This window comes from Artibeus jamaicensis, unplaced genomic scaffold (assembly GCF_021234435.1).
Source record: "Artibeus jamaicensis isolate MK-2021 breed Jamaican fruit bat unplaced genomic scaffold, CSHL_Jam_final contig_1128, whole genome shotgun sequence".
Classification (NCBI taxonomy): domain Eukaryota; kingdom Metazoa; phylum Chordata; class Mammalia; order Chiroptera; family Phyllostomidae; genus Artibeus; species Artibeus jamaicensis.
The window spans coordinates 1042007-1052637 of NW_026521220.1; the positions used below are offsets into that span (position 1 = coordinate 1042007).

At 55.1% G+C, this 10631-nt stretch overlaps 1 protein-coding gene across 1 annotated transcript; it reads right to left on the reverse strand.

The window, feature by feature from the left end:
* Positions 1 to 480: 480 nt before the first annotated feature.
* Positions 481 to 6982, reverse strand: LOC119059191 (glutathione S-transferase theta-4). The gene is made up of 5 exons (XM_037158766.2): positions 6871 to 6982; positions 5526 to 5613; positions 3324 to 3474; positions 1785 to 1961; positions 481 to 678 (listed from the first exon to the last, which is right to left on the reverse strand). The coding sequence occupies exons 1-5, from the start codon at positions 6980 to 6982 to the stop codon at positions 481 to 483; spliced, it is 726 nt and encodes a 241-aa protein (XP_037014661.1).
* Positions 6983 to 10631: the final 3649 nt, after the last annotated feature.

Genomic DNA, 10631 nt, shown 5'->3' on the forward strand with positions numbered 1-10631 from the left:
AACCCAGGCATGTGTCCTGACTTGGAATTGAACGTGCAACCCTTTAGTTTGCAGGCTGGCGCTCAATCCACTGAGCCACACCAGCAAAGGCTGTTCTGGTGTTCTTCAGTGGAGTGTTCTGTGCATACATGTAGTAGATCCAAATGGATTATAATGTTCAAGTCTTCCATTTCCCTGATGATCTTCTCTCTTGTTATTCTATATTTTACTGATAGTGGAGTACTGAAATCATTAATTATTACTACTGACAGTTTAGTCATTTTTTAACCCTTAATATTTTAGTTCTTTTGGGAGCTGGGAGAAGCCACTGCTGCCCACTCCCACGTCAGACCCTACGCTCACACCAACTGCTGCAGGCTCACCAGCCATGGTGGTTGTCCAGTTCTTTATTAGGCAGAGACACAGAGTTGTGTTCAGCATCTCTCCCAGGGAAAGAGCGCCAGAGGGCTGAGCCAACTGGGCCCTGCAGCATGAGTTGCTCTACTTGAACCTCTGCAGCAACTCACAGATCCTCTCCTTGACTGTCGGATCCAGCGTTGAACAGTCCCACTCCGCCAGCTTCACCAGCCGGTTATGGGCCTCCCAGAAGAGGCTGGAGCCAATGCTGAGCTCCACCCTCATGCGCCATTCGGCCAGCTTGGAGCTGTTAAGGAAGACGTTGTGGTCACCCCCCATGGGCTGTGGATAGACAAAGTGGAAGGCATGGTCAGCCTGGAGACCAGCTTCCCCCCACCCCCTGCTCTCCTCCTGCAGCCTCAGTGAGTCTGCTCATCCTGAGGCCTGGACAAGGGGTCACAGGCTCTGTAATAGATGTGGGATGGGGAGGGAAGACCCAGAATCCCCCAGGGTCCTTGTTCACTGGTCTTGCTCTAAGTCCCCTGAATCCCTCTCTGAGGTGAACCCTGGCCCAATTGGCTCCTGCTTTTCCAGTGTGAAGCCCCCCATGGGTCCTGCCTTCTTCCAGAGAAACCCCTTGTCCCCAGATAAGGGTGGAAGGAATCACTTCTCCCCCCTGTTGACCCTCCCTCTGTGGTCAAGCAAAGGTGCTGGAATGGGAAACTCAAGATGCTCAGGAGACCCATAAGAGGGTGGGGTGGGAGAAATGTAAGGGGCTACATGTGAACACAGGGGCTACACCACTTGGGACAGAAAATCTGGAATGGTTTTTCCTGGTGTTGATCTGCAGTGCACATTGACCAAAGACTGGGTGGCCACTTTGCAACTGGCCAGAGGTTATGCTGGCCTTGCAAGACACTGGCCAGGGTCTAGGTTAGAATCAGCCACACACCCCTGCATGAAGATGCTACATAAATGACGCCCACCCAGGTATGCCCCCAAATGCACAATGGGTGCCTGTCAGACCCAGAGCCAAAGGAGCTGCTCTGTGCGGCTATTCAGAGCTCTAGAAAAGAGGTGCTTCAGCAGCAGGTCATTCTGGAAGCTTCTGGACACTGCCTGGAGAGTCTGTCAGAAGGCTGAAACCTTCAGGATCCTGGCTGACTGACCAAGGCCGTGGTCTTCTTCTCCCTGGTCCAGGCTTGCCCTCCGCCTGTGGCCCCTCCACGCCAAGGGATTATTGTGAAGCATGGATGATAGTGACCTTCCCTGGTTCAAAACTTAGTGTTTCCTGTTGTCCCCAGACCAAGTCCCACCACCCAGGCTTGGCTGCCACAGTTCCATGTCTGCCTCTTCACCAGCCTGTTTTTAAGTCACGGCCCCACTGGTCACAGGGGGTGTCCCCCCCTCTGCCCTGGACTCTGTCCCCCCACCGCCAAACTCCACACCTGCATCATCTCCACCAGGGCCACCAGGTCCGCCAGTGAGATGGTATTCCCAGTGATGAACATCTGGTCCTGCAGAAACTTCTCCTCGAAGAGCTGCAGGTTTTTCTTCACCTCTGCGAGCATCTCCTCCGTCTTCTCAGCTGGAACCTCCTCCCCTGTGATCTTCGGGATCAGCAGCTGGCCGGGGTTGGGGAGAGGGGGGAAGAGGAGGCTGCACCCTAGCGCCTCAGGCCTGACCCTCCACGCCTCAGTACCCTTGCCTGCTGGAGAGATGTTGGACAGAACCAAGGATGAAAGTGGTTTCACCTCTTTCAGGCCATCTGGTTGGTATAAGTGACCTGAGGCCATTGTTCAGAAGAATCTTGAGATCCAGGCAGGAAAGAATCCTGTGATTGATGAGGGAGGTCTGTCACAGGTGTAGGGTAAGAAAACACTGGCACATGTACTCGTTACTGTCACGCACCGTGATGGAGCACACATGACGGTGATCCCATGGATTATCATGGAGTTGAAAATTCTGATCGACCAGTGGCCTCACAGCGGTGCATGGCTCACCTGTCTGTGCTAATGCTGGCGTAAGTGAACCTACTGCACTGCCAGGTGTGTGCAAATATAGAACATGCAATTATGTATAGAATATAATACTTGATAATTACAGTAAATAACTCTGGTTTATGTATTTACTATGCTATACTCTTTTTTTTAAAGATTTTATTTATTTATCTTTAGAGGGGAAGAGAAGGAGAGAGGGAGAGAAACATCAATGTATGGTTGCCTTTCATGCGTCCCCTGCCGGGAACTGGCCTGCAGGGAACCTGCCTGCAACCCCAGTATGTGCCCTGACTGGGAATGGAACCATGATTGTCTGGTTCGCAGGCCCGCGCTCAATCCACTGAGCTACATCAGCCAGGGCTACTATGCTGTACTCTTATAGTTTTTTAAAGCATATTCTTTCTATTTATAAAAAAAAAGTTTGCTGTGGAACAGTGTGCTGTGTTGCGCCAGCTGTAGCCTCACAGGTCTGGCATTTATCACATCTCCGACTGCATCGTTTTTTTCTTGTGCTTGATCTAATGTTGTGTCGTTTCATGCAGTGCCGTGCTGTGCAAGCTCATGGCCTTGGAGGGGTGGGCTGCACCGTGTCATCTGAGCAAGTAGTCGGCTGCACCATCTAGGTTTGTTTAGGTGTCCTATATGGCGTTCGAACAGCAACAAAGTCGCCCAACAACGAATTTCTCAGGACACATCCCTGTCGTTAAGTGGCACACACCTGTGTTTGTCATCGTCAAGTCGGTGGGCTCTATGGACCCTTCGACTCTGATATATTCTAGTTCGGAATGAAATTTCTTGAGCCCTCTCCTGGTGTGAGTGAGCTCCCCCTCCCAGCGGCACTTCCCCTTGGCCCCGAGGTTCACCCCACACTCCTAAGAGCTCTGGAAGGCGGGAGGGACAGGAGCTGGGGGAATGGGAATGAGGCTCAGGGATGAAGGCATCCTTGCTCAAGTTCGCAGCCAAGAGCCCCAGCAGTGACCCACTCACCTTGATCCAGAGGATCTTGCTCATGGGCACCTGAAGGGCTGTGTGCTGCCAGGCCATGAACTCGTCCACGCGGGCGCGCGTGTGCAGGTCTGGTGGGTACCAGTGCGAGGGAGCACTGTACTTGCGGCACAGGTAGAGGAGGATGGCCACGCTGTGGAAAGGACCGGTCAGGGCACAGCTCTTGCCTTCCCCAGCTCTGTTGCACTGACTGCCACCACAGCGTGGCCTGGACCCAATGCAGGGCTTCCAGCCACAGGTGCTGCCATTCTTCCAGGGGAAGGATGAGCCAAAGGCCCCAGGAAAGGCCATCAGTCTGCTAGTCAGCAAGGGAAGGAAGGCGGACCTGTAGGGTGAGTGGGAGTTGGTGGAAGGCATCGGGAAGGGCGGTCTAGACAGGGAACAGGTGGTAAATTTGGAGAAGGGAGTCAGAAAGCATGGCTGGAAGAAGAGTGGGCAGACACGAATTTGGGTGGGCCAGAGGGCAGACTCTCATGGGTTCAATCGTGTTCCTCCATTCAAGTCCTAATGAACAGTGCCTCAGAACACAGCTATGTTTGGAAACAGGGTCTTTACAGAGGTAATCAAGCTGAAATGAGGTCTTTAGTGTGGACTCTAATTGAATATGACTGGTGTCCTTACAAAAAGAAAACTTTTGGACATGAAGACATACACAGAGGGAAGGCAATGGAAAGAGACACAGGGCGACCGTGGCTACCAGTCCAGGAACTCCTGAGGCTGCCGGAATCTAGGGGGGAGGTCCGGCACAGGTCATTGCCAGCCCTTGCAGGGGCACATGCCCCTACCAACACCTTGCTTTTGAATTCATGGCCCCCCAGACTGTGAGAAAGCACATTTCTGCTATTCTAAGCCAGCCAGCTGGTGGTACTTTGCTATAGCGACCTTAAGAAAGTGCAAGGTCCCTGGTCAGCTTGGGAGAGACACTTTAAAATTATGAGACCACCTGTGAAGCAGTCTTAAAATCAATCAGCCCTAAATCTCACCAAAACTCTAGATCCACTTCCCATTTACAGGAAATGAAGGGACAAAAATACATACGTATGTTCCACGACGCCATGAGAACCCAATCAGCAAAACTCAAACTTTGGAAACACCACAGCACAAAGGGCCTGGTTTCCTCAACCACAACAAAAATGTCACCTTTCAGCCGACTGAAAGGTTTAGGAGATGGATCCACCAGCTGCCGTGCACACAGGTCGTCTGCACCCCGATTCAAACACACAAACTGCGAAGGGAGTTGCGAGATAATCAGAGACTTTGGAATGTGAACTGGATATTGGGTGAAACCCAGGGGGTGTTGTTCATTTTATTAGATGCCATCATGGTGTTGTGGTGGTGTAGTGGTTTGGGGTTCTTGTGCTTCGTTTTTCTTGGAAAGGGCCCTATCTATTAGAAGTACATTCCTAACTTTATGGATGAAATAACGGGGCGGCCAGGAGTCAGGGAAATAGAGTGGGGTGCAGATGGTGCGAAATGGGCCCCTGAGTGGACACCTGCTGGAGCTGGGTGAGGGTACCTGGGGTCATTGAATTCCTCATTAGTTAGTATTCTGTCCACTTCAGTGTGAAATTTTCACACTAAAGAAGCAAAAGAAGTAAGTCAGCACTAGGAGGTCAGCTCCGGGTTAACCCCCCAGGAAGAACAGAGACAGACGGCAGAAGGGCCCCCGGAAGACTGTTAGTGATGGGGGAACTCAAGGGCTAAAAATTTTTTAGCTTTAGTTATATAGTTAATAGCCTTGGTGATTAAAGTGTGTAGAAAGCTATCGTTCCCAGAACTAGAGTGCACACCAGATCTACCCTGACTCCTGCACCCCAGGAGGGCTGTCTGAGCCCCAGGGTGGTGTCTGAGCCATGGCGCCCTAGGGAGGCAACGTCAGCCGACCAGGACGCAGATAAAAAGTCACCAGCAGATGAAAGGATGCTAGAGAAATTGCGAGACTGCCACTTTTGTCTGATTAACTTTTTCCTGAATTCCAAACCCCTTACCGACCCTCTCCTCTTCCTTATTAAAAATGTCGGCTTGAGATGAGATGTGAGACGGTCTGTGAGGGCACATAACTAGCCATCTCCTCAGCTCACCGGCCCTCTGAACAAAGCGCCAGTAAAGAGTCCATCCCTGTCCCTGCTCACTGGCTCTGGTGGTGACAGGCAGCACAAACGCCCACTTTTCCAGCTCCGTTACCTTTCAGATAACATAAACTTTCCATCTTTGAGGCTGGGCAGCTTCCTCAGGGGGTTTATCTCCACGTACTCCTTGCTGTGGTGGTGACCTGAGAGGGGCAGGGAAGGGCTGAGGCTGCTGGCACCCGAGGGAAGAGAGAGCCAGGCATTCCAGAGTCAGAAATGCCTCCCTCTCCATTTGCTCAAAAGGGGAAACTGAGGCCCAGAGGACATCACTCCTCCCCCCCAGGTCAGGGCAAGTCAGTGCTGTGGTAGCAAAGGCATGGGACCATGACGCCTGCCCCTAACCCAGGCCCTAACTGTGACAGGGGTGACCCTTTGGCTCACAGGAGCTGGAGGGTGCCAGTCCCACCCCCAACTCCGGGCCTGAAGCCCCAGCGCTGCTGGTAGCCCCAGCGCTGCTGGTAGCCCCAGCCCTAGTGCAGCTGGAGTTCAAATAGAGTCTCTCACAGGCAGCCAACCCAGGATGGGCAGAAGTTCTAACTCCCCCCCGACCAGATGTCTCTGTTTGGAGACATTTCTGGGGCTCTGCACACCCCTCATTCACTTCTGGAGCTCCCATATACCCTCCTCTGTTCTAGAGCAGCAACTTCCAACCTGTTTAACCTCATGGCTCACGTCAACTAATTACTAAAATTCTGCAGCACACCAAAAAATATATATTTTTGCAAGTCTGACAAAAATAGGTATAATTTTGATTTATTCACATCAGATGGCTATTGTTGTGTGGGATGTTGTCATTTTTTCTTTTGACGATCTAAGAAAAAAGAGGTCAGTGCCGCAGATAGTCAGGTAGTACATTTTAAAAAATCCTGTGGCGTGCCAGTTGAAAATCGCTGTTCTAGAGGCTCCTGCCAGTTGAGCTGCTGGAGCCCCCTCTGTGTGGGGGGCGGAGCTGCTGCAGACCCGTGTCCTGAGCCTCATCAGGGCCTGCGCCACCCTGAGCAGGTCTGAATGCTGGTGGACGATGGATGTGGACCAAAGCAGCATCTGGGCTCTTAGCAAAGGCCACGGACAAGACACCTCTGTGACCTTTGCCAACCTCAAAAGCTGGTGCTGAAGCTAATAAGATCCTGGACTTGGACTCCCACACGGGGAAGGCGAGGGCACTGGGGGAGCCCTCCACAGCCTTTCTCCCACTCCACCCTCTACGAGCCTGCTCATCAGAGTGGGGCAGAACCGTGGGGACCTGCGAGGGCAGGCTGGGCAGGCCCTGTTCTTCCCCCGTGGAGTTCGACACGAGGTCATCTTCCTGACCTCTGACTCCACTTTTCAGACACACCCCAACCTTGAGTCCTGCCTAGTCCCGGCACCAGGCTGCCCCTGGGGGAGCAGTGGGTGCCAACCTTTCAGCAGGTCCACAAACTGGAATTCGAAGGGGATGCTGTTCTTTTTGGCGAAGATGTAGACGGCGCGGCAGGACGCCGACAGCAGGTCCAGGTAGAGCTCCAGCCCCATGCTGAGACGTGTGCCGGGCCCGCTCCAGCCCCAGTCTGCAGGCCCTGAGCCTGTATGTAGCCTCGGCCCCTGGTCCTGGGCCCCCCAGGACTCTCCAACTGAGGCCCAGGACCCTGCATTCTGGAACTTCTTGTTTCACTTGGGTTGTCATGAGGCCACGAAGCCTGGAATTCTCACAGCAGCAAGGGTTCTGAGGAGGCCCGGAAGTAGTCTGGGGAGAGGCTCTGGCTCAGGCACGGGAGGGGGAGGGTAGAGGACTGGGGGCAGCTGTCACTCTGCCCTTCCCCTCCCTCGGGGGTCTGTGTGTGCCCACAGCTGGTGTCAGAAAAGGGCTCACTCAAGGGGATTCTCAGGGCCAGGCCTTCACTGTGGAACGTGACCAGGAGGGCTTTGCAGGATCCAGAAGAAGCATGGGTAATGAGATCTAACCCTGGAAGGGTCCAGAAGTAGAGAGTGGGAGAGAGGAAAACAGGAGCTGTCAGAACACTGGGAACAATGCCACAGGGGAGTCGAGGACCAGCCAGTTAAGCTATGCCATGCAGAGGAGCTCAGAAACTTCTAGACTGGGTTGGGTCTGGCAGTGGCCAGGCCATGCACCTGGAACTTCTCACCTGTCCGCTAAAAAAATGTAGACACTGTGGGAAGACTGTGCACTGCTACTCTGCCGTGTGATCGTGGGAGATTCCCTATCTGTACAGATATGGCGAAACCCCACTTCCTGGGGCAGGTGTGAGGCTAAAGACAAGCAGAGGGTGCACCGAGTGTTTACTGCAGGTAGCAGGGTTCAGGAGGGTGGGCAGCACCTGAGCCAGCTGGGTCAGCTGGGCCTCTTGAATGGGAGAGGGGGTTCCCGAGGCTGGAGCACAAGCCCGAGGGCCTACTGAACAAGCTCAGGGCCCAGGGCAGCCTCCTCAAGGGCTACCGCGCTGCCAGCTGGGGCCAGTCTCAGAAGAGGTCACGTGGACAGCAGTGGGTTGGGAAGACACGGCAGCTGGTGCTGAAGCCTCAGCCCAGTTTACTGAGACCCCCAGCATGTGAGCAGACAGGAGAAACTCGGCTGCATCAGCTTCATAAGAGCCATCAATTCTGCCAGAGAGACCTGCGCAGTTGCTAGGAAGCGCCTCCCTGTTCCAGGTGTTGCAGAGCAGGCATCAGCCTCCCCAACAGCCGCTCCAGCTGTGCAGTGTCCACAGGCTGCCTGGGATAGTGGGGCAGGAGAGGCTGGGCTGGAAGAGAGGGCACAGCTTCTCTTATGCTCCTCCAAGCTCCTCGGCCTCCTCTCCCCTCCTCCCCGGCCACTATCCATCAGTGAAGCCCTCTGGGGCTCCATGTGCAGAAGGATTCTGAGGTTTCACTCAGGCTCAGGGAAACGAGTGCTGTGATGGACTAGTAATGTCTGCCCAGGGCAGTGGAGGGGCAGCAATATATGAGCCAACTGGTCCTTTCCAGCTCTGGGCATCCTGGCGCCTGCCCAATCCTGCACAGTAGGGCAGGTAGGCTCACTTTGCACAGGCAGACATCGGTGGCAGGCAGATGGCTGACAGTGTGCAAGTACGCCAAGCACTCGTCAACATGGCACGGGCCTGCAGCCCTGGTGGGTACCAGTGCACCTCCGTCTGATATTTGCGGCTCAGGTATAAAAGTGAGCCCTGCTGAAGACAGGGTGTCAGAGATCTCCCCACCCTGCCAGGACCGGGCAGCTCCACCTCTTACAAGCAGGGTGATTTGATGGGGTTTCTCTCCAACTTCACCTCTAGGGGAGGACCTCCTCATTCCCACGCCCTCCTCCAGGTGGCGTCTTTACCCCTCCCCCTCAGCCACACCGCTCCATTCCTCCTCCCTGGGTCCCGTTTCAACCTCTCCTCCCAGCAACCACCTCAACCTGCCCTCTGCCTCCAGGCCCAGCTCCCTGATGTCGGGCTCCCCACTCAGAGGGAGAAAGGCAAACCTGCCAAGAACACCCACGCCAAGGGGTCTCCATGTTCTTTTCCCGCACCAGTTCTCCCTTGGGCCCAGGGTCTGGGGCAGGGGCTTGGAGGGTCCGGCTGTTTCGATCCCTCTTGGGCTGCTTGCTCCCAGGACCCAGTTTCCACCCTCAGAGACGCCTCATTTTACGTAAAATGGGGCCTGTGGTCTGTGCCCTTCCCTAAAGCCTAGTCCCTCCGTGACTGGCTGGGTGCCCTGTCAAGCTGCCACCCCTCCTGGCCTCTCAGGAGTGGCAGCAGGTTGGGCTGTGGCCCTGTTGGGGCTTAGTCATTGGTTTTCCAAACGCAGAGTCCCCAGCCTGGCCCTCCTCCTCCTTCTCAGGGCGTTGGGAACCCTCAGACCCTCCCACCTCCTGCTCCTCCCACCAGATGGGGCCAGAACACCTGACCTCCTGGGCTGCTGATCTAATCTTCTCTTGGGGCAGCCGGGGTGGCCTCCACCAGCCTTTAAGGAGGGACGACACAGGCTGGGACAAGTTGGCAGGCACACAGTTCAGGTCCTCAAAGTCTTCTGTGTCTTCCCTTCCACTATGCCCGTGACACACACACAAATCACACACTGACACACACCCGTGCCCCACCCACCCCCAGCCCAGGCCTCTCCTCTCTCCACACCAAGTAACTGTCCCGACATCTGAACCACCTCCCTCTTGACTACACTCCTCCAGAGCTCCCCACCTCAAGTGTGTTCCCACCCCCCGCCCTCTGGGGATCAGGCCAGACCCCTAGGAGTCTTTCCTCTTCCTCATCCCAACCTCACCCCTACGTCGCCAGGCGCTGCTGTCATGCTGTCTGTCACTCTACGTTCTGCATTTCTTATCACCCCCAAGCCTCTGGATGGCCTGGCCGACCTCACCAGCTTCCAGAGCAGCTGCCCTGACTCTACCCAGGGCCCCTGGTCCTGGTCCACACAGCAACAGAGGGGGTTTCTCAAGTCCAAGTCTGATGCCAGGCTCCCTGTGCAGCGGCCTCCCATGGCGGGAGTGCCCCCTCACCCAGCGTGGCCACACGCCCCAGCTCTGTCCATCTGCCTCTCGGCCTACACAGGCCTTCTTCCTAGACTGGCCCGCGGGCTTCTCTTCTGTCGGGACCCAGGTCTGGGCTGCTGAGGGCTGGGCTGTAGACAGGGCCTCCATGGATCCAGAGGACAGCCCACAGGGGCCCGTGTGGGTTGGGTGGGCCATGGAGTGGGTAGCAGCCAGAGCGGCCCTAGCGCTCCTAGGCACCCAGCCAAGGCCTCCCAGGAAACTGTCCTGGCCCCATTCTGGGGCCCAGGAAGATTGGAGCCAATCTCTGGCCTTCCTGACCTCAGCTGGGAGGCCATCATGCCTTCCTGCACTTTCCACAGAAACATATCTGACAATGGACAGGACTTTGGGGGACACCATCTGACACACCCACGCACATATTTGGGCAGGACCGACTTCAACCTCGGTTCCAGGGACAGCACAGAACCCAGCCTGGCCAGTGATGTTCCCGAGGGGTTGGGAGAACAGGCCGAACCACAGGTTCCATAGAACCAGCCAGCACAGTAAGTTGCTTCGGTTAACCGCGCTGAAGTTTCCTGGGACATGTTTCACTCCACGCATATTACACGGTGTAATAAAACTGTGGGGTAAGTGGAGGCAGCCCGGCTTCCTCACCCAGGTGTCTGGGTAGCTAAG

Bases quoted from the DNA above. Each gene is read 5' to 3' on its own strand.
- LOC119059191 (XM_037158766.2), bottom strand. From the start codon at position 6,982: ATGGGGCTGGAGCTCTACCTGGACCTGCTGTCGGCGTCCTGCCGCGCC. The intron at 5,614-6,870 runs GTTGGCACCCAC...TGCCCCTCTCAG, and splicing joins GTTTGTGGACCTGCTGAAAG to GTCACCACCACAGCAAGGAG. The intron at 3,475-5,525 runs GTAACGGAGCTG...TCCTTTCCACAG, and splicing joins AAGTTTATGTTATCTGAAAG to CGTGGCCATCCTCCTCTACC.